The sequence below is a fragment of the Microtus ochrogaster genome, linkage group LG2 (genome assembly GCF_000317375.1).
Source record: "Microtus ochrogaster isolate Prairie Vole_2 linkage group LG2, MicOch1.0, whole genome shotgun sequence".
Lineage (NCBI taxonomy): Eukaryota > Metazoa > Chordata > Mammalia > Rodentia > Cricetidae > Microtus > Microtus ochrogaster.
In genome coordinates, this window is record NC_022028.1 from 10461330 (window position 1) to 10485822 (window position 24493).

The 24493-nt window shown below is 39.1% G+C and overlaps 1 protein-coding gene across 26 annotated transcripts in view; it reads right to left on the minus strand.

Moving 5' to 3' along the window:
* Positions 1-24493, minus strand: part of Rims1 (regulating synaptic membrane exocytosis 1) — a 473457-nt gene that overhangs the window by 5908 nt on the left and 443056 nt on the right. For 25 of the 26 annotated variants that reach the window (XM_026785683.1, XM_026785682.1, XM_026785680.1 and 22 more), the window contains 2 exons: positions 2200-2338; positions 792-904 (listed from right to left, as the gene is read on the minus strand). In XM_026785683.1, coding sequence (XP_026641484.1) covers positions 792-904; positions 2200-2338 — 252 coding nt within the window. Of the gene's footprint in view, positions 1-791; positions 905-2199; positions 2339-23387; positions 23465-24493 lie in introns of those variants that run through there. The other variant, XM_026785699.1, reaches the window with a different exon arrangement.

Sequence of the window (24493 nt, forward strand, 5' to 3'; positions counted from 1 at the left end):
GCCCGGCTGAGCCATATAATCTTTGAAGGATTTATTTTTATTTTGTGTATGTGTGCACACCTGTGTGGGGTTATAGTTATGTATGCCTTGTGACCTGTGAGCCCATAAGAATGTGTTGGATCCCCTAGAACTGCAGTTACAGCCACAGAATATTGATTCTGAGAACTAGGGTCCTCTGGGAGGGCAGTGAGTGCTCTAACCCCTGACATCCCTCTCTAATTTTTTTCAGTCTACCTCTATAACTTTCATATATGGATTCAGTTTGAGTTGACATCTATGTTCTACTGCTTTTGTATTTAAAAGCAATGTTTCCTTTTCTATTTTTGTCTGGTTATCTGTGCTTGATACCTGGTGATTGTATTTACAATATTGTTTTCACAAAAATATGTTATCATGGTTATCATTTTTTTAGAAATTATTTACTTTTTTCCATAAACTGTGTGCAATCTCTGATCAGTTTAGTGAATGGTTTAAGTAATTCTAATTCCCCATTTCTAAATGTCCTCCCATTTTACATCCAACTTGCCTATATTTTTAAAGTAGAGACAAACCATTTCATTTGAACCAGGAAGAGGGTGGTCACCAGAACATACTTCTTTCAACCATTGGTTGTTGATTTTGTTCCTTACTGTTTAAGCTTGTGTTTTGTGAATCCTAACACACAACTGCGTTGCGTTCCTTCAATGTCATGTATGTCTTATGTTTGAGAATAGTAAACTTTCATTTGTAATACTACTATACAATTCTAAATGACATTGTCAACTATAAAACTTCAGAAGAATAATCCTTACCCATGGCAGGGGTGGCGAGGGTTTGGCGGCCAACAAGCTGAGCTGGCCCCAGTCCATCAAGGAAATCACTGAACTGACTATCAGGTCCTACTCGAACTCCAGGGAATATTAAGCTACAGCAAACGACAGAGAATAAACACAATTTAGACTTTTCCTCTTGGCACTTTGTAAACAGTTCTGATCAGCAGATATACCCCGGTTGTTTACTCATGATACCTATGAGTCAAGCAGATGAGCCTCAAGAACTATTGAAGGGAGCTTTCGAATTTCACCTTATGGCCTGAGGCTCCATTCAGGGGCACGCTCTAACAATTTTTAGTATGTCAACTATTCTAGATATTTATAATTTAATATCATTAGCTTCACATGTTTATTCATGAGCATTAGAAGACGTGAATGCAAAATCTTTAAACAGCTGCTTGTATATTGAATAAATATTATTGGAAAGTACAAAGTCTTCTTTACAAGCAAAACATTTAATGCCTTCAATTTTGAAAATTTATACTTATCATTACTAGTGTGTGTGTGTGTGTGTGTGTGTGTGTGTGTGTGTGTGTGTGAATGCAGGCATTGACATGCCATTGCCATGGCTGTGTATAGATGTCAGAGGACAACCTTCAGAAACCAGCTCTTCCTTTACACCTTCAAACTCAGGTCATAAGGCACATGTATTCCCTACAAAGCTACCTTACAGACTGTAATTTATCAAATTTGAGGTTTTTTTTTTAAGGGAATTAAATGCTGGTGACTGAATAATTATGAAAAACTTGTAAGTGGTTCATCTCTTGCAATCTCACGAAACGTTAGTGACTAAAGCACATAGTTCTAACCCCAAAGTTCTTAAGCATGTGAAAATGCTGATTTTGTTAAGTAACCACACAACTTAGTAAACGTTCTCACAAATAAAAAAAAGTGTTATACACTTTCAGAGATACCCAATTTTAGAGTTAAAAAGCTTTGATTGGGAAAAATGAGGTAGAGTCCTTTTTCTTTTATGCTGAGATAAAAATGAATTATTGTCATTTTAAAAACAGGAAACTGTAAATTCTTCTAGGTAAAAACATGTCAGGTTCACAGCATCATAAAGCTCAGAAAAGCTTGGAGAGAAATTGGGGATTCAGAAATCACTTTCTCGCATCTAAATATTCATTCTGCTTCTGGTGGCAGAGCTAGGCCGTATGTTTCCTATATAAAAAAAAAAGTTGTTAAATGTGGCAGTTCCATAGTATCTGCTCAGTGAAGAACAGCACTTTCTTCCTTTGATACGTTTGATAAGGTGTCCGCTGGTGTTTATAGAATGTCGGGCTAGAAACAGACTGTGAAACTTCCGGTTATGAGAATAAGTGACACAGCAGGAAATCCTAAGCAATCCATATCCCTCGGTGCCACGCAGCAAGACGCCACTCACTTCCCCTCGGAGCTGTAACTGTTGATGCTGCCATCCGTGGACTCTCGGCTCGGCTGCCTCACCATCTTTCGCATTTCGGCTGCCATTCCCGTTTCCGTACTCCGCTGGATGGTACTTTTTAACTTCTTGTGGCCCGACTCTGGTCGGAAAGAAACAAGCACCAAGTTTTACTTAGCCAGCTTTTCCCTGAATATCAACTGACTCTGTGAAAGCGAGAGTTACTTTTCATTAGCATTAAAAGTTTAATAAGAACAGCCAGCTGTGACCTAAGAGAATAAATCTCTCTCCGAAGAGTTCTTTCCTTGGAAGGTTAGCAGTAGGTACGACAGCCCACAGCTCCAGGCACGTCCCGAGAGCATCTCTGACCCTGTGAACCCAAGTGAACTACTGTAGTACTGCTATGCTATGGCAAGTTCATTGAAAAGAATAGATCTGGCACGGGATTGCCACATGGAAAATAATACCGAGCAATTTCATAGGTTACTCCTAGTCTGAAACAGCACAACTGTGTGGAAGTCGATCTAAAGAAAGGCCATATCCTACAAACATGAGGAGATTTCCCAAAATGAAAAACCTGATAGCATTGGAGCATCCGTGTATCAAGAACCTTCATATAAAGAAATAGTAATTATTCGGTTTCTTTTATGATTTTTTACAATACCTTAATTTAGGCTATCTAACCTGGGATAGAATATGGGTTACCTAATCAGGTAGAACAGGTGTAAACTATCTTCATTCTAAGGAATTGTGACTCTCTCCAGCTTTCTGATTCAGCCCTATGACCTGCCTGGCATTGAGGGGGAGTTGTTATCATTTGAACTGTATACTAGCTCATTTCCATTTCATTTTTTCTAAGGTAGCGTTTTATTGTATAGCTCATGTTGGTTTTGTCGTCCCAAGGTGGCACTGACCAGCTTTGAGCTCCCAACATTCCTGCTTCAGCTGCCACATGTTGATACTTTACACATGTGCCACCACACCAGGCTCATTTCACTTGTTCATAAACTAAATTCAGAGCAATGTCTCTGATCCCTGTGCAATGCATTACCCAGAATTTTACTCATAGCTTGACAATGAACATCTAAAATGTTTACTTTTTATACATACAATCAATGCCTAAAGGTAAGACAAACTACAAAGCTTTTCTTTCCATAGACAAAGTCCATTTACATTTCTGCTTTACCATTTCGTGTTGTATAATTTAAGACTAATTAGAAACATATAAGTACTTTTCATATATAAGATATGCATATATACAAAAACACCCATTTGCCATTATCTTTCACAAATATGACTATTTAAGTATACTCTTAAATACATCATATAAATGGTAACATTTACCCTCTCATTTTGGTCACTGTGTCTCTAGCATTTTGTATCATAAAATATAAAATAAATTTATATAACACTTATATAGTATACTACATATTCTTATAGATGCTTTTGGTAGATTTATTACATTTTTTTACTGCTCACTTTCTTGTTGCTATTTTTGCTAAGGAGAATGTATGTATATTACAAAGTGTTAAGTATTACAGAAATAGCAAACATTGAAGATGGTCTTTATCTCCTTGTCCTACTTCAGGATTCTTCTTCCCTCATGCTGTATCCGTCATAAAACTTCCGTCTACTTGCTGTTATTTTGCAGTTAAATCAATATCTGGGAGTGCAGATGATACGTGAGTGTTGCTCGCTGTCATCCCTCTTGTCAAGAAGGGTACTTTTAAACTCAACAATGGGCTATTACACATTCTAGCAGGCCAATTTCTCATTACAGCCAATATAACACATTAAAATGTTAGCATTGTTGTGTTAGACAGCAATGCAGATTTCAAACTAAACTATGTCTTCCCTTACAGGCATTCCAATTACAATAGAGAAGTTTTTACAGTATAAACCCCAAGGAATTGAAATGCTAGTGATCTCCATTGTAATTTCTGAATTGCCCTTCAAGAAAGGACGTGGCATTTACAGTGCTACCAACACTCACAGCCATGTCCCAATTTTCCCACCTGAGACTCAGGAGTTCTTTTCTTATTTCCCCTTTTGAGTCTCTTGTTTATTCCCACGTGACTTATTTTTATAGACCATGTCTACTAACTGAGGACAGGAACTTCATTCATGGCCACTGTAACTACTGTTGGCATTCATTTGTTTATATACCATGCCTACTTCTTAGGTGTGGTTATTTAAAAAATTAGGGTGCTGTTAGAACATCTCTCATTTATGCCTATGAATTGGTTAGATCCCACTTCAGAGATAGGAGAAAGCCATGGGCATACAAGTTGAATGAATATTCTAATCCCAAAAGTATAACCACCTCAAAACTCCCAAGCTTTATGGGTGCTGATATGATGTTACAAGTAAAAAATTCCTATGTGATAGGGCATAATCAAAATAGAGGTGGACTAAAAGGGCTTCAGGGGTAGGTAAAGTCAGTTTTCTTCAAGAATTGGTCCCTGGTATGTCAATCAAACTCCAGAAGATAGCCCATACCACGAGCACATGAACAGCCCAAAGAAGAATCAGTGGGCTATAAAAAAATAGAGAAAATATGAATTTGGATATGGGAAGGAATATGAGGTAAATATAATTAATATATACTGTATGCATATATGAATTTCTTAAAAATTATTTAAAGTATTATATTAAAGTTTCCAGAGTATGAGTAGAATGTACATGAAACATGAATAAATTTCATGTTTATACTTAGTCCCACCGTTAAGATCTAATTATGTATTTGTAAAAACCACAAAATGTGTAAAAACAAAACACCTTATATGAATGATGTTTGGTCTGTATTATCAAAGTGTCAAGAGAAGTGAAGTTATGATGATTGTTTACCAAGGGCTTGTGAGGTAATATGGTCAGGGTGGAGTACCAATTCATACTGAAATAGAGCCCTAGCGGAGACTGTAAATGGTGAGGTTCTATTGGGAGCTGGAGAAAAAACTGTTAAGAGGATTATATTGGAAGTCTCAGGTTAGTGTAATTTTTCATTCTTTCATCCTTCAATCAGTAATTGCTTGCAAAAACTTTTCTATGGTCATACTCAATCCGAGATGTGAGACACATATGAAAACTGTAAATGTTCTGCTACCATCAAGATCACATTGTACTTTGCGTACACCAGAGAAGAAAACAACCAAGATATATTATCGGAGGTAGTAGGTGCTGTGAATTAAACACTGGACAGAGTAAGGATACAGATAGCAGTGGGGTGGAGCAGCAGTGACTTCATTTGCAAAGCCACGAAGGAGAAGGGAAGTTCCATACTGTACGGTGGGTCGTGGAAACAGCGACGGGGAGGCTGAGCACGCTGGTGAGCAGTCTGCAGAGATGGCTTGTACAGTAGCTCTCAGGTCCCTGAAGTCCTCTTTTGATGATGATGTTGACTCTGGCCCAGAGATCTGCTGCCACAGATCTCAGGACTCCATGGGTATCTGATTATCCACGTAACCGAGTTGTTGAGAGCCCAAACCTGATTTTTTTTTAAAGTCTACTAAACACAGGTTAAACTATTTAAACATAGGTTTAAATATTTAACACCTGTTACACATTTGTTTGGCAGATGGAAAGAAAAGAAAAACTTTAGAAATGAATAACCTTTATTTTTTGTACTCTCACTTACAAATTTTTATGCATGTGTGTGTCTGAGTGTATGTGTCATGTATGAGCAGTGCCCACAGAGGTCAGAGGAAAGAGTTAGAATCCCTGGAACTGGATTTACACGCAGTTGTGACGATATAAGAGTCGGGAGAGCAACTCAGGTCTCCTAGAAGATTAGAGTGAATTCCTACTGATGAGCCACATTCCAGCTCTAATTTGTTTCCAAGTTTAAACTGACATATCCATTTTTCTAAAAGCAGGGCATAACTCTAGAAACTTTTAGGGCTGTTTTAAACTCAATAATTTTCATGTTGTATAAATATGAAATAAACATTGTATAAATACATTTATATACTATAAACTTTGGAAAAAGAAAAATATTACATTTAAGAGGTAAGTTATTAAATTTTTATATTCATCCAATCTTGTAAACTCGAATAATGCTTTTATAATTTTCAAGTCTTGTGTAATTCTTAGGAGGGAAGCCAGCCAACAAACTGACACCCACTGGTTGACTTATTTATATTAACAAATATCAACAAAAAGATGCCATTGGACTGAGCCTGAGAAAGGCCTGACTAGAAGCTAAATTAGCAGTTTCAGCTTTGATTCTGCCTTGTTCAAATTCATAAGGGCTATCAGGACTTAATGTTAATTTAGAATGTAAGAGCTGGAGGGATTATTGTCTTATGTGTAAAGAGGTTGTAAATAGACAGAAAGGTAATCCAGGCAAGAATACTGTGCAGTATTTATTCTGGGCCCAGTCTCTTTTCGATGCTGGCATATAGCCATGAATCAAGAGAGAGAACCTGGTCCTAACAGGGCGCACGTTCTAGAAGTCACAGCAACTTGTTTAAATCACTTGAGTTAGCAGCAAACGTATGGCTAGAAACCCAGGTTTCGGAATCTCAGGACTGTGAACATTCTGTCATACCACAGTTGAGGAAAGTCTGGTCTTACCTGCTTTGTAAACAATAAATGGTTTTGCTGTAGACAGTTTTGTGTACCCTTTCATATATGTATCTCCATATTCCTCTGTGAACCTGCTAAAGTCTCAATCTGCATAGGCATAAATGCACTCAATCATCTGCACTGATAACATCCATACATTATATTTTGTCACTATTAACATCTAATGAGGAATTATTCACCTGGTAAAGACATGCAGTCACCTTATCCAATTATGGCAGGATTTTATTTGAAAATCCTGCTTTAAGTATTTTACAATTGTAAAGGTTAGAAAACAGTGCATTTTCATATAAACCATTAACTCATGAAGAATTAGTGAAATATGTAATACTTCAAGTAACATTATGCTGTTGTAAAGCAAACAGTCTCTCAAAGGGCTTTACAAAATATGCCATATTGGCATGTGAACTCCTTTTGCATATTTGAATACGTATGTTTTACAAACACTTATTGACTCACTAATTCATCACGTACTCTTTAAACATAAACAAGCTATACTCTGCCAAGCATTGCTCTGGTGTGACAATACAACAGTAACAGGACAGGGTAGAGCAGACCAACACTTATGTATGAGTGAGAGCCATAAGAAAAGGGCTGGGGTCAGAGAAATACGGACAGAAAAAAGGACAAGACACAACACACAGAGGAAGTGCAAGTCTAAGTTTCTAAGTGTAATCACCCAGAAAGGACCTGTGGGGAAGGTATATGGAAGGGTTTGGAGGGAGGAAACAGAAGGAAGAAATATTGTGATTAAATTACAATTTCAAAAAAAAAAAGCCGGGCGGTGGTGGTGCACACCTTTAATCCCGGCACTCGGGAGGCAGAGGCAGGCGGATCTCTGTGAGTTCGAGACCAGCCTGGTCTACAAGAGCTAGTTCCAGGACAGGCTCCAAAACCACAGAGAAACCCTGTCTCAAAAAAACAAACAAACAAAAAAAAGAGTCATTCAGGCATGATAGTACGTGCTTTAATCCTGACACTCTGGAGGTGGAGGAAGAATAATCACGAGTTTATCCTTGGCTATCTAATAAGTTCACTGGACTATGTGAGATACCTTCTAAATCAAGTGTGTATGTGTGAGAGTTTCCACGCATGATTTATGTGTACCACCTGTGTGCCCAGTGTCTGTGGAGGCCATAAAATCCTTGGGATATCCCGAGGCATCATATCCCATGGAAATGGAGGCGCATATAGTTGTGAGTTGCCATGTGGGCTCTGGGAATCAGACCCAAGTCCTTCGGAAGAACAGACAATATTCCTCACCACTGGACTATATCTGCAGACCCTCACAGGCTCTTTTCTGCCTCACTTTTCTCATATATAACAGAAGGGAAGAAAATAAGCCAGATCCCTAGAAAGACAATCAGCACATATTTTATTTCATAGGTGAACTTAATTTTAAAACTTTTTAAATAAAAATCAAGTATATTCATGCCACAAACAAATCTATAAGATATGAAAGGAAAAGGACACTATGGGGGGGATGAGGAGGTCAGTAGAAGGAGAAGAGATGACACATGGTATTGCGTGATGAATCCACAAACATGAATAGAGTAATGTATAGTTATGCAAACCATTAATTTATGCTAACTGTTAATTTTTTATAAAGGGACTAACATTAGTCTATACAATTGTATGTTTGTGTGTGTGTGTGCAGGTGTGTGAGCCTGAGCATGGAGGCCAGATTTTCTTAGGTATCTTTGTCTATTGTTCTCTGTCTTGGATTTTGAGAGTTGTTCATTGAATCTGGTTCTCTCCCTTTTGACTAGACTGGTTGGCCAGCAAGGCTCCCAGATCCTATATCCATTCCTCATTCCCTAGAGGAGGGCATCAGGCATGCACCACCATCACTCCCTTTTACACTGGTGATAAGGATCAAATCATGGCCTGGGGTTTGGGATGCAAGCTTACTTATCAATTGAGCCACTGCTTGGGAATTTATATAGTAATTTTAAGTCCTAAATGTAAAATCCCCATAAAGTAATTCAGGAAAAAAAGACAGGAGAAAGGAGAACAAGAGAGTGAAGATGAGAGAGGAGTAAAAGAGAAGAGAAAGGGGGAGAGGAAGTCCAGAAAGGGGAGAAGTAGAAGACGAAAGAAAAGAGACTAGAGAAGGAGGGGAAGGGGAGAGGAGAGGGACAGAGAAATGGATAGATGGGGGAAGACAAGGTGAACCGGAGCCCTAGGAACAGAATATTCCCCAGCTGTGATGGAAGATGCTTGCCTTGCCCTACAGGTCAAGTAAAGACTTTTATTAGCTGGACTGCCCAAAAGTGTCACAATATTCTTTAGTTTTTAAACAAATAACAAAATTATTCTTTTTGAGTTGTGCCAAGGTTTATTTAAAGCTACATTCTATTCTCAGGCGAATAAGCATTACTTGTAAAAATTTCATAGTTCTGAGGCTTATTTTGGAAAATTGACTTTCTCTAACTTTTTCGGTATTCCCATTTGCCTACTTATTCTCCAAATTATTTCAACAAACTGAGAAGTCTACTATTGCTTTTTTAACTACTCATTTTCCAAAGAAATCTATAACAAAATCAGTGCCGTAGTAGAGTCAAAAGTAATTATTTGATATAGTCTTGCAAGATCGAGGGAATAAGCCCCCTAGGCAATACTTCCCTCCAAAGAATAGTTCAAATATTTTGTGATTATGTACTTAACCTTTTTCTTCTACTTTCATAACCCTGAGAGGTAAATGTTCCCCTATTCTCTCTGTCTGGTACTTTAATTCTATGCAGATACAATTTGAGACTGGCACTCCCCTCTGAAAAACACCAATGGCTGCATGCTTCGGCTTGCTTGCACCTGATCTCTCTTCTCTCCTAAACACATGCCTTGTCTGTTACATCTTGGAACACATGCCTGTCTGTTACATCATCAGTCTATCACACTTGTCTTTCCAGTGAAGTGCCATCATTGTCCTTCCCCTTGCCTAGTTGGCAAATTGTAAACAACCAAGTTCAAGATAGCCTTCAAGGAATGATAATCAACCTGCATATTAAACTAGAAGGCCCTGCCAAACAATATTTAAGAGTGTAACACACACACACACACACACACACACACACACACACACACACACACACCTGTACACCTGTACCACACACCGGTTTGGCCATAGCCAAGTCTGACTGAAGAGTCAAATGCTGAACACCCTTGTGTAAACTGACTGATTTCATATCCCTTAATGTGATGATGCCCATCATAGGATATGGAAGAGGACAGATAGTGGGTCTTATGAGAAGACAGTGTGAACACAGATGTTTGTTAGGGACAAAACCAAATGAGTTTTGGCATTTGATAGGGTGTGGGCTTTCATTTATTGCTTAAGGTCATGGGTATGCTCAGAAGCTCTCGTGAGTAGAACTGGACATTTGACAGTCCAATGTCATGGTGTGAATTGTGACCCCCGCAAAATATAAAACTTGGGGACTTACCCACAAGTACTTTCCAATGTGCCGTATTTGAAAAATCAAAACATGTACTTTAGGATAGACACAGTTCAATATAGCATAACTACAAGGTTAGATCAGAGGTGAGAGGGTGGAGGAAGGACAGGGAAAGGAGGAGAAGTGAGGGAAGAGGAGAGCAGGGGAAGAAAAGATGAGAGAAGAGGAGAAGAGAGGAGAGGGAAGGAGAACAGAGGAGAGGGGAGGAGAGATACTTTGGCACTCTTGCCGATGGGTCACACCAGAAGGAAGCAGGAGAGGACCACTAATTTTAGGCCTCCAGAAAACAACAACAACAACAAGAACAACACAGCCATCATCTGCTCTTACTGAGACTCTGGGGCTTAAGTCACTCACTCTGTATTCCTTTGTAACAACAAACGACCTCAAGAATGGATTATTATTTTCACATTCTAAAGCGTTCAGTTTATTTACAAAGGTGATGATTTAAAGTCGACTTAAACCATGCAGTCTGAGGATGAGATTGAGCATTCCGTGCCAGGATAGACTTGTTTTTCAGCTTGCTGTGATTAAAATGGCTGGCAAGTGTTGTTAATGTGAGCATGCCCAAATTGTGCATTAACTCTTGAGGTTGAAAAAAAAAAAAAGAACTTGCTGTAAAGATTATGTAAGACTGTCCCATTTAGTAAAGATTATATAAAACTATCCCATTTAGTTCAGTGCCTTCATTATTCTCCTTCAGGCTAAGCAGACTACTCAGGGGCTGCTCAATTTCTTGGGAATAGAAGTGCATGTTATCTCTCTTCTACCCACTATCACGGCGATAAAGTAAAACAGTATTCCAGACTGAAATACAGAAAGATGTGAGTGTTTTATTGTCTGCTTCATTTTTTTTTGTTTTTTTTTGGGACAGGGTTTCTCTGTGGCTTTAGAGCCTGTCCTGGAACTAGCTCTGTAGCCCAGGCTGGTCTTGAACTCACAGAGATCCGCCTGCCTCTGCCTCCCGAGTGCTGGGATTAAAGGCGTGCGCCACCACCGCCCGGCTGTCTGCTTCATATTTTAAGAGCAATTATTCTCAATGAATTACTACTCAGGGGAATTTTATTTCTATCCAATTTCAACTCAGTCTGACATTCTAAGTAGTAGAAGAATGGGAAATTGGGAACTTTGGAATCAGCTCCTTTCTTACTCATTATGTCTCAAGTCACCAGCTTATTTTCTCTATGTCTCCCTTTTCTTTTTTTGTATTTTTTGTTTTGTTTTTCTTTTTTCTTTTTTTTAATATTTATTTATTTATTATGTATACAATATTCTGTCTGTGTGTATGCCTGAAGGCCAGAAGAGGACACCAGACCTCATTGCAGATGGTTGTGAGCGACCATATGGCTCCTGGGAATTGAACTCAGGACCTTTGGAAGAGCAGGCAGTGCTCTTAACTGCTGAGCCATCTCTCCAGCCCCCTATGTCTCCCTTTTCTAACCCGCAGAAGGGGAAGCGATTAGCTCATTTGTCTATTCCGAATAGTGACGAATGCCTTAGTTTTGATTTCTATGTCCATGACCAAAATTAACTTGGGCAAAGAAGAGTTTATTGCACCTTAAAAGTTACTGTACTCCATAAAGCAAAGTCAAGAAATCACATGATTGGGTTCCTACCGGTAGGTACATGGCTTTGTTTTGTGGGGTGGGGGCATGGAGGTTCAAAGTATCTTTAATCATTAGCAGAATCTATGAGGACTTATTTTCCAAGTCCAATGAAGGGAGGCTGACTGAATGTTCAGTTATCTTTGTAGAAGATAATTACCGGAAGAAGATTCAGTATCCACTTGATATTGTTTAATGCTATGATGACAGAATAACATATGTTGGACAATCTTCAAGAGACAAAATTCTTGTGAAAAGCAATGTGCGACTTTCCTACAATGTTTTCAGTTGTGCTCATCTTTCATATCGGTGTTGGCTATGATTTTCTAATAAACTTGATGGATACAGTACTATATGTACGTATATACGTGTAAACAAAACTTCACAGAGATCAAATCACAACGGTTTAATCAATAGATTATAAGAAAGTATTACATTCTAGTCATCTTTGAAGCTGTATTTTATGGGGTATGCTTGCGGTGAACAACACTCAGGAAGCTGTAGGCAGAAGGATCACAAGTTTGACTCTACTTCAGACTAAACAATGAAATCCTGTCTCACAACACACACACACACATACACACACACACTATAAAATACTGTCTCAATGATACATTTAACTTCTGTCTGGTGTCCTGTAATTCCATATTTCAAAGGACCCGCTCTGTCCCCATCTTTACATAGCAGGCAGCTATTCCTTCCCCATGAAGCAAGAGCAACAGTGAAAAGGCATCTATGCAGATTCTCTGTCCTTCTCAAGAATTATCCTCTAGATCTCAGGGAACTGAGAAATTTCTGATTGAAGTGGTTCTGCATTCATGACCATGCCTAATCTAGGTATCCTCCTGTGGTCTACCCTTCCAAGGGTAAGTCATACCGCCAGTGTGCATTACTATGAAGTTCAAGTCCACATAGAGAAAGCTGGCAAACATAGCCTTTAATGGGATGATGCAATCATAGGATATGGAAGAGGACAGATAATGGGTCTTATGAGAAGACGAAGACAGTGTGACACAGATGTTTGTTAGGGAGAGAACAAAATGCGTTTTGGCATTTGATAGTGTGTGGGCTTTCATTTATTGCTTAAGGTAATGGTTCAGCTCAGAAGCTCTTTTGAGTAGAACTGCCTCGCTCCACCACGCTTCATAGTAACACAAATCCATTGTTTGATATACTAGAAGACGGTAACACTAGAACAAATTTGTTAGGTGTTGTTTGGGGATTTTATAAGGCCAAACATTCTAATACTTTCTTAAGATTAGAAAAAACAGTAATGGGAAAATCCCATGGATCATAAATTCTAGGGTCCTTCAGAGCTTTTCCTCCAGTTCAGAACACTTTGGAAGCTATGCAGAAATGAGGGGATGTATAAATGTCACCAGCTCTACAGGCCATGTGTATCTCTGAAGGCCCAATCTTCACTCCTGCCTCTCATGAAATGACCTTCAGGCCACTGCCATCGGAGCTACAAAAAACAGATTTGGATGGACCATTCGTCGTTGGGAGTGGAGGGATGCAGGCTATGAAGTAGAGCAGAGAGAGGTTTGGTCTAATACAACTAACACTTCCCTGAATAAGAAAAGATGTACAGACCCACAATGTGAAGACTCTTTTATAATTTCCACCTAATTATTTCCCTAAATACTTTTAATGGATGATTGGTGCATTTTAGCAAGACTGGATTTAAGTAAAGATTGTAAGTAAACTGAGGAAGTAGGGCCAATTTTTTTTAAAACTATAGATGTAGATATTATTGTAATTTTTTAACTCTAAAGTTTTCAGAGAAAGTAAATTCAGATGCATTAAAAACACTTGATTTCTCTTACGTTTATCAACAGGTAAAAAGTACAGGTACTCAGAAAGACATATTTAACACAATTCAATTACTATTTATTAATAAGGGAATCAGGGACTTCAGTGACCGGCATAATGCTCTCAAGTCAGCAGAAATCGTAACCTTATCATTAACAAATGTCCAGTAAACAGGAAAGTCCTAGAGAAATCCCACTCCTCTCATAGCCAGGCTGCCTACCATGCTTTTACCCAAACTGATGCATGCCAACCCTATTAGACATAAATTATACCCTTTCCAGCTATGGAATCATTCACCTGCAGACCATGTGGGAGACTAAGGCAGAAGAAGCAAACACAACTGTGAAAAGTGGCTCATCACTCTGAAAACATTATCATCTGGACATCATTCACTATGATTGGCAATATCACAATTGGGGGATCATATGCATTTAAAATTATCAAGACTATGTGGTTGCAACCAGAGTTGCAACAGAGTTTCTAACACTCACTTGACAATTTTATTCTTGAGGAATGAGGATTAGTGTTAAGCTATTTTCTGAGTGATCAGGAAGATAATTTAGAGTTTGAAAGAAGGGAAAGGGAGCAAGTATACCTTAAGAGAGAGTTAGACTGGAGAGTTTACAAGACATGTAAAATAATGAGTATCTGTCAGAAGATTCAGGAAGCAACAATGTCCCAAGATATGATGGAGGAGTGACTCAGGCATGGGAATGACTTTTGTGTAAACATGAAGACTTGAGGTTGATTCCCAGTGCCCACCTAAAAAGCCTGGCGTAGAGGCGTGGAAATGACCATTGTTCAAACATGAAGACTTGAGGTTGATTCCAGGGCCCACCTAAAGAGCCTGGTGTTGGAGGCCACGGCTTGTAGCCCTAGGCCTGGGGAAACAGAGACCAGAAGTCCCCTGAAGCTTCCAAGCCAATGAGTTGAGCTTGAATGCAAAATCAGATCTATGCTTCAGTGAGAAACCTTGCTTCAGAAAAAAATAAATAAATGAGGTGATTCTTGTAAAATGGCAGTCTTACTGCCCTGTGGCCTCACGTATACTAGCACACATGAACACACACAAATAACTGCACATGTACCACACACACAAATACCTGTACATGTACCACATATACAAAAGCACACAAATACCTGCACATATCACACACACACACACACACACACACACACACACACACACACAGTCAAATTAGAGTGATTCTAGATAATGAACTCTCTTACAGTAAAATATTCTAGATACTTAATTTCAAAATGATACTGAGATTAGACTCCCCCCAGCTCAAGGTGACATTACAAGGAGGGAGCATCTGTAAAAAGTTATCCCTTTCTGACCATGAAGATGGTCAATCTGAAAAGTGTGTCAATTAGGAAAATTGACAGACTATGACCAGGGATGATATAAATAAAATGTTGTTTTGTACTGTATTTGGTTTCCTAGGAGAAATAAGAAACTACTGGAAACTACTTCTTCCTTGACTATTCCTTAAAAAGCAAAATATGCAGTTGCCTATCCCAAGACTGGAAGAAAACTCAGGAAATAAAATGAAAATATTTGGTGGTAAATACTGTTAGCATACAGAATTAAAGATTAAACAGCTAATAAGGTTAAAGTTAATAACACCAGTTTTCAATATTAGATAATATCATGTATTTACATACATTCTACTTCATTTTTTGAAACCTATGTAATAAATTGAAATATGCAATGCCGAAAATGTTTTATTTATTTATTTTTTATTGTAAAATGTTAAAGGAAACCATGGTGGATTGATAGTTCCCTCTCTCCAAAACTAAAGTTCCTCCATGCTAGCGAATTAACTTCACCAAGTCAAGAACTGTGCTGATTGATTCTGTGGGGACATCGATGGATATTTCTAAGCAGACATATGAGCATTAGCATACTGAAAATACCAACAATACAAGGATATAAACGGTTTAGTGGCAAACACATTGCTGTGGCTAATTTGATATCCCGGAAAGTCCATTACTCTCTGTCTCTCTGCTTTCCAGATTTTACTGACATCTCTGAAGACACATCTAACTTCGCTGTGTGCAAAGAGAGTTCTAACAGTTGGATGGGTTAGAGATGCGCTCTGTAAACCACACAGAAATGTAGTGTGGTTTAGCTGCACTTAAACAAGTGGGAACCAAGCAACTTAGTTAAGACGGTGAAGCTGTTCTTAGAAGGAAGAGACTATCATACAAGCTAGAATCGAGTGTGACACCTTGTTACTGGAACAGAATAAAATCTACACGCATATTAAACTATTTGTCTTTATGCATTTTTAAGATTCCTGCAGTATTAATAAGACACTTTGAAGATTGATATTGAGCTGAAAAACCTTGAAATGTTAATGGACAAGTGGGTTAAATTAATTTAGGATAGATCCGGAACAGTACTAAAACTTCAAAAATAAAAAGTGTCCACATGTAGATATGTCACTTAAAAAAACCCAAGACAAAGTGGTGGCAAGCCTCTGGTCTCAGCAAGCCTTACCGCTACAGGGAAAAACAGCGGCTGATCATGTCAAATGCAGGCCAGCCACACTCAATGAAAACAGAGGTCCGTGTTCTTCTCTTCTTCCTAGGCATACTGCATGGTCTTCAGACACGGTCACCCTCCATCTCCTCACACTTTATTAGGATAAGTTTAATAGTCAAGGACTTCAGCAGCTCGAATCTTCAGTTCTTAAGTAAAAAGTGGCACTAGCTCACTACGGTCCTAGATAGTGTCTCCACAATGAAAAGCAGCCTGGCCGCAGTAAAACACTGCCATCAGGTGAAGCCACTCTAGGCTCTACTGTCCTCCTAAGAAACTAGAAAACTGGAAAGTTAGCAGCAATTAAGCTCTTGAAATGGCCCTTAAAAACTGCAAAACAAAAGTTCTGTGAGGGTAAGCTGATTCTAGGCAAGCCGATCAAAGAAATTCTTCTGCAAATATCAGTTTACATTTGTTCAAATGAAAATAAGTAACCATCATCTAAATCAATCTGAAAACAAATTCAAAAGGTGCTTCTTCCTGCATTTGAAATCACTATCTACTGTTTGTAGGTTAAACACAGACACAGACCTGTGCGTGCCTGCACACACACACACACACACACACACACACACACACACACACACACTGAAAAATAACTATCTTGGGAATACGTGAAATAATTCTGATAAAAGATTGTGGCTAAGTTTGCAAAAGTTAAACACCAGGGAAACAGAACTATAGTAGAAAGCTCTGTTCTTGATATCCCTTCTCAGTGCCTTGCAATATGGATGTGGGAAGCAATGACTACCAGCCCGGAGCTCCAATATAGTCATTTTCTGCTGCCTTCCAGAGCCAGGGGACTTATAATTCTGAGCTTGGATATTTTTGATGCTTGATTTTAAATAACTATTTCAATTACTTCCTTATTCTTATATGTGCATACAAACTGTGAGCTCAAGCCACTCTAGACTACACCCTGGGTACATTGCCCATCCCAAAATTGGTATGTTTATACAGAACATTGCTATTTACAAAAATTACTTCTGCTTACTGATAAAGAAACTGAGGATGTAATTTTAGATGATTTTTGTCACAGTCACAAGGTGTATGGCAGAACTAAAACTCAAACCCACTGGTTTTAAGTTATACTATTTGCTGTTTTACTGAGCCCTGGACAGGCTGCTTCTAATGGGCCCATTAGTCTGCATATTGTTGGTATCCTGCTCCATGCCTCTGACTGCCCCTTGAAAGCCACCCAGAGGTTCAGAATGTGCATACCTCCAGTAGGTAAATTTATGTCTCCCCCCTCTGTGCTAGACTCCTCCAAGGTTCTGGTATCCTAAGGAAGACCTTACTCAATTCATTCTTTTTCATTGATTTTTGTTGGGCTCTACATTTTTTTTCTCAGCTCCCGTCTCTGCCTCACAGCTTTGCTTCATGCATGCACACTCAGGTGCACACATGTATACATGCACACAAACAGGTACATACACTGTTACTATAAGCCTAATGGATTTGGAACTAAGGAGACCTGATGACCACGTCGGGAGGAAACCAGGTAAAAATTTCTATTTCAGTAGGACCAAATTGTCTTTAGTGGACAAAGGGCCATATTAGCATTTCTGCTGGGGCTAAGAACTTCTTATGGAGATGTTTGTCCGGTTTCTAGGGAGCAAAATTCAAACAAAAAATTGCTAGACAGATGAGGATGGTAAAGGACTGGCAAAACGGGGCGAGCTTTCTGGTTAAGTAGTGCTGTCACAGCTCCTCTTTTCTCTTATTTGTTCTGTTTTCAAACGCCTGGCATCTAGAGTCATCTTATTGATCATTCAACTGCACTGTCCATGTTCATAGTAAAAACTACTACTTTAGGGGCTGGAGATGGTTCTGAGGGTAAGAGCATATACTGTTCTAGCAGAGGATGCAAGATCTGTTCCTAGCTCTTGTGTGTGTAAAGATGTCTGTGGTGATTTTGTACGTGGGAATACAGGCTCCAACATCCTCTTATGGTCTTTATGGGCACTGCAGGCACATGTATCTCTCTCTCAATATGCATGATGAAAAAGAATGGGACAAAGAAACCAAGCATGCTTGATGAATCATCAAGGAATTGAATCATTTTATACTATCTAAAGTTATCTACAATACAATTATATATATATGACATACACACATATATACATGTATATACACATCATATATATGTGTGTGTGTGTGTGTGTGTGTGTGTGTGTGTTTGTATTACACATACACACATATTAAACAAGGTTATGTCAGTTGGGTTTTCAATGTTCCCACATTGAAATGTAGCCACAGACTAACAGAAGTCCCAGTACCAGGCATGAGAAACATCTGTGCTTGTTGTTGTTCAGGGTAGGGTAAATGACTCCAAACATGATACAGGCTATTGCTATTGGCTTTGGTTGCCTCTCAGACACGGAAGGTTCATTCCTGTTGAGGAAGATGGGGCATACTTAGGACATAGGACTCAGAACATTTGAGCAGGGTCTAGCCTGACAACCTCCTTCCTGATATCTAGCTTTCACAGTACTATAATAGAAAGTATATTTTGTTATAGTTCATACCACAGAGGACTATGTAAGCTAATAAGGGAGGGAGGAAATCATTGCCAGACACAGCTGCGACACCTATGAACTATAATAATGAGCAGCATAGGAAGAAATTCTTAAAGGTGCAATAGTGATACTCATGTTGGTGGAAACCAACAGCTGTCTAATTGGACTTAAAGTTCACTCAGCAGGAGGGAAATCACGTCTGGTACCAGAAACCTAACCAAATACTTGGAGCTGGTGAGGATACGGGATTAGAAAAGAACCTAGCACCACCCACCACATTACTAAACCAGCATAATTCCTAACTGCTTTCTACAACTCATCCTTCTACCCACAGATAAGTATAGTGCTCAATTCTATTCAAATATTTTCTTTGTACCAATCATTACAGAAAACTACAACTGGTTGTAATGCCGAAATCAATGTTTCTTGCAGAGCCCGGCCCTAATAGATACATCTGCAACATAGCACCTGATCAGACTCAGGGAATATTGCAAGAAGAGGGTGTGAAAAAAATCTAAGGGCCAGAGAGCCATGGAGTTTTCTGTAAGATTGTGTTTCCTAATGTCTGAAGCTACACCCATAAAGTCTCCTCAACACAATTGCATTAACATGAGCTGAAAAAGGACATCAGCAGTAGACATGCTAGAGTGGACGGGAAAACCTTGAGACCTCAACCCTACACAAAGAACTACAGGCAACTAAAGAATGATGGAAGCTCAAGAACCAGTCTTCCCTAAGGAAGCACATACCAACTGGGTATCCAATTATCAAGTGGTCAGCCCTGAAAACATGCATACATGTAACATACAGACTGAACAGGTTATATTTGGGAATATATATGCATATGATATATGCATGTAACAACAATTAATGAAAAAAAGGGTCATGAATTTAAAAAAAGCAAAGAGAGGTATATGGGTGTGTTTGGAGGGAGGAAAGGGAAGGGAGAAATTATTTAATTATATTATAATACCAAAAGTGAAAGAGATAATTTAAAAAAAATAGAAAGAAGATCGGGAAGCGTGAGATATTGTCTCCTAGAAGACAGGGAAGCTATGTCAATGAACCTCAACAATATCATTGCCTAACCAATGACAATATCAACAGATATGCTAATGCAGAAGGGGGGAGTCTCATGGGGTCCATCCCTAGACAAAGAACTGCACACAACTGCTGACTACTGAGAGAGGGAGAATTAGTCTCTCTAGAGTAGGATAAGCCTCTTAATTACTTACACAATGCAAACTGGTCATCCTTGAAATCATATACACCCAGGCCACACTTAACAATCTCAGGAGGCTGTTTATATATTTATGCATACATAGCAACAATAATATTCAGACAAAAAGAAGACATCCATTTGAGGAGTGTGGAAGACATGAGCGATCATGGAAGGATGGTACATTGGAAGGTTTAGAGCAGTGGTCCTCAACCTTACTATTATTGTGCTGCCTTTAAAACAGTTCTTCATGTTGTGGAGACCCTCAATTATAAAATTATGTCATTGCTACTTCATAACTGTAATTTTGCTACTGTTATCAATCTTAATGTCAATACTTGTGTTTTCTGATGGTCTTAGGTGATCCCTGTGAAAGATGTTGTTATTCCCCCAAGGGGGTCACAACTCACAGGTTGAGAAGAGCTGGACTAAAGGGAGGAATGAAAAACGGGGAAGTGATGTATTTTTTATTAAAAATTAATAAAAATTTACAATAAACAAAAATAAAGAAATCATTTTTAAAAGATAAAACCACTATCCTATTTTTCAGTAAAAAAAAAAAAATCTGTTTGGTAGTCTGGCAGGAATATTGTCAAATTAGGAGGAAAGGAGGGGAACCACGAGCAACAATTAGAAATCTCAGTCAGTGAGGAAACATGGCAAAGAGAAAGATAGGCAGGCCTATATTCTATTGTGGTTCTTTTCTTAGATATTTGATCATCTGCCTCTTTGCTTTTAGTTAATTCTCCTTTTGTCTGCTCATTAAGAATGCTTTCTCTGCTAAATTCACATCTAATGCAGAGGTTCTATCTTGTCAATGAAAGACTTTTCTCTATTGGCTATTTGACACATTTTTCAGTGGAACTGTGCCCCCTCCTACCACAGTCCCAGTAACAGGGAACAGCATCCTCCCCTCAATCATCCCCCTCTGTATCAGAGAGATGGGCACCATAGGCCCCACCTCCTCCTGGAAGAAAAGAAACCCCTGGAGCCACATGCCTGCCTGCACCTGCACCTATAGGAAGAGTGACCCCTGGAGGCACGAGCTCTACCTGCACCGCTGAAGAAATAGGTAGGCAACAGATACATTCAACATAAAGAGCAATATGAAAGCACCAGAAACTAGTGGTTCTACAATAGCAAAACCTGAACATCCCAAGACAGATGAAGCAGAAGGGAACAACCTTACAAATAACTTTATGAAGATGATAGAGACCTTTAAAAAGGAAAGGAAAAAGAAATCCCTTACAGAAATGGAGGAAAAGACAAAAAAAAATTAGAATAAACCAATAAATCCCTTAAAAAATATTGATGAGATGAATAAGAAGGAATGGCTGTGGATTTAAAGTGATGTGTTTGTGTGTCAAGCTGACAAGGTGTTAATTGTGCTGCTTAGTTTTAGGTCAACTTAACACAAGCTATAGCCATTGGATAGGAGAAAATGTTAATTGAGAAAGCATTTCCTTAAGACCAGGCTGTAGGCAAATCCACTGGGCATTTTCTTAATTAGTGACTGATGGGGGAAGGCTCAGTTCATTGTAGGTGGTGCCACCCCTGGGCTGGTGGTCCTGGGTTCTAGAAGATAGCATCCTGAGGAAGCCAGTAAGCATGCTCTTCCATTAGCCTCTGCATCAGCTGCTGCTTCTGTTCCTGTCCTGTTTGAGTACCTAACCTGTCTTCCTTCAGTGATGAACAGTGATGGGGAAGCACACGCCAGATAATCCCTTTCCTCCCTAAGCTGCTTTGGATGATGGTGTTTTGTCACAGCAGAAGAAACTCCAAATAAGACAGCTAACTGACTAGATTCCAGTTTTCATAACAAAGAGCATTGTCTTTGTAATTTCCTCAGAGGAGTGAAAGATGGCAACTACCTTTCACTTAGGATTAAAAAAAAAAATGCAGACAGCACTGATTCTATACTATTGCTCTTACTCCAAGTTTATAATGTGAGGGAGGAAAAAGAGGAACCTATTCACTAAGGTGGAAAAAAGAATTGCTTACTACTTATAAGCAAGCTCAGATAATAAGCAAGAGGCATTTCATCGGGTTGGCTAAGGGCAAAGATGGTGTAAAACTAAACAGATGTTAGGATTCCTTTCAAGACAGATGCCTGGAACTACACTGGGAATTAGGGGAGGGAACGAATAAATCCCAAACGTATTACAGCCACCCTAAGTGTATTTATGCTTTCATTCCACACATAATCCCTACTTCTGAAGGTAGATGTTAAATGTTGAGCTAAAAATTGTGAATTAATTCCATACAAGTATTAGTCAGAGTATCAGAAGTATAAACAAATAGAAGCTGCTTGGAGAAGACTCCTTTTTAATACGTTATAAAACCCTAAATAGGCAAAGCATCTCCCATTAGAGTCTGATTTTAAAGTAGTTGTAAGAGCAATGAAGGGAGCTGCTGGTAAATATTGATGTTACCATGCAGATTAGCTGTTAGGGAAGAGCACTGGTTTCGCATACACAGATATGAAACCGCCTTTTTAAAAGAGGGTTCTCAGAATGGTTCCAGCACAGGCGCTGGTGATGACAATAAGATGCTTTCAATTTCATTCCCAGTGTTTGTGACATCAGCATATGAACGCGCAAAAGAAGAAGCAGGATAAAGTTATCAGATAAAGTTATGTACCTCCCCGTGTACATTATCTCAAGGACAAAAGAAATAAATTCTTATTAAATTTATTCCTGGACAAGTTCATACATGTGGGTAATACTTTCTGATTACACTCACCCCACCTTATGTTCCCTCCCCACCCCCAAGGATAACGTCCCTTAAATCCACTTTTAGGATTCCGTCAAACTATTCACATGCTTGTTAATTTGTGATCTACCAAGTCGCACTTCTCTGCTCCTTACCTGAGCATAACAAAAGCAAAGGATAGTTTGGACTCCAGCTAGGAAATTGTGACTTCTTGTTTCAAAATGCAAAGTAAAATACACTTCTTGATTTCGAAAAGAAATGCCCATAGGAAGCAGTGACATTCACTTGTATATAAAATGGCTCTGTTACATGTAATAGAGCTGAGGAGTCTGAACAGAAATAAAACTGCTTTACAGAACACTGCTAACTCTGGGACAGTACAAGAGCAGCAGTGAGCGGAAGGCACATTTCAACTTCAGCTTTCAAAAACATTGACTCTAGCCTGAAAGGTAAGCATGCCTGACAAGTATGCTTAAACAAGCAGACTGGTTATTGCAACATTGCAACGTCCCCCTGCAAGTAATTCAGACGTGCAACAACATAGTATATTTATTTTCTCTTTTCCTTAAGTCTCTGGTGACCTTGAGTATAACAGCACCTTTGAAAACACTTCTACGCCGCTGGAGGACTTAGGAAATTATAGGAATTTGACTTCCAATTGAAGCTTTAGAGGAAAGCTACAAATTAACCCACACGCTCCTGTTAGGATTTAGTAAATACAAACATGGAACATTGACTTACCTTGTTTCTCTTGAATCAAATTAAGTATCAGCAGTAAGTCCTCCCAGGGGGAAAAGCAAACAGTGAAGAAACGTTGACCTGGCTTCTGAGTCTGTGTGGCTACTTATCAGACCTCTCAGGGAACTCTCTCTCTCTCTCTCTCTCTCTCTCTCTCTCTCTCCCCCCAGCGCACTCTCTCTCTCTCTCTCTCTCTCTCTCTCTCTCTCTCTCCCCCTCCTCTTCCCTCCCTCTTTCCCCCTCTTGCTCCCTCCCCGTTTCTCACACAGAAACAGCACGATCAAACTGATTCTATCGAGAGTGCTTTTCTACAGCTTATTATGGAATAAGGCCATGAAGTGCAAAACAAAAAAAAAAAATCATTAAGCAATTTGCTATGTTATCAAACAAGTACATGGGAAAACTGCTCAACAGCTAAGAACTGAAAACCATGATGCGGTCACATCTTAAACAAGGTATGCAATGAAGACACATGTAAATAAAATTAATTTAAAGTATATTGCCTGCTTTACTAAATACCTTAAGTGTCTCTCAGCACATACGAAGCAGTGAGGCAGAGCTCAGAACTAATGTGCGATTTCTAGTATAAACCTGTCTGAAAGATTTTTACAGGAGACAGAAGTTTCCTTATTATTATTATTTTTTTTTTTGCTTTTTAAATATCAAATCCACTTGTTACTTACAAAACAGTTTTAACTTATTCTGACTTAAATTGTCAATAGCGTAACACTTAAGACACTCCTAGACTCTGGCTGTTTTTCTCAGGCCCTTTCATAGCCAAGTCCTCTGCCAGGAAACAAGCAGGAGGGGAAAGGCGGGGGGCCCAGCTTCTCTTGAGCATTTTCATGCACCTGCCTTCTGCTTTCTGAGCTTCAGACACATTTCCGAGGACCACCACCAGAGTACCATAGTCTGTTGTAGTACCCAAGTCTGGCTGGGGAGGCTCAAGAAGTTTAGGAATACAAATTACCATCACCAAGTAACACGAGTTCCCTCCAATAATGCATATTCTCGGGCCAGTTGCTTAAATCCTCCGGACACTCCTGAAGTTCTTGTGAGGTAGCCTGCTGCAGGGATCAAGAACAGCCCCAATGGCCGGGCGATGGTGG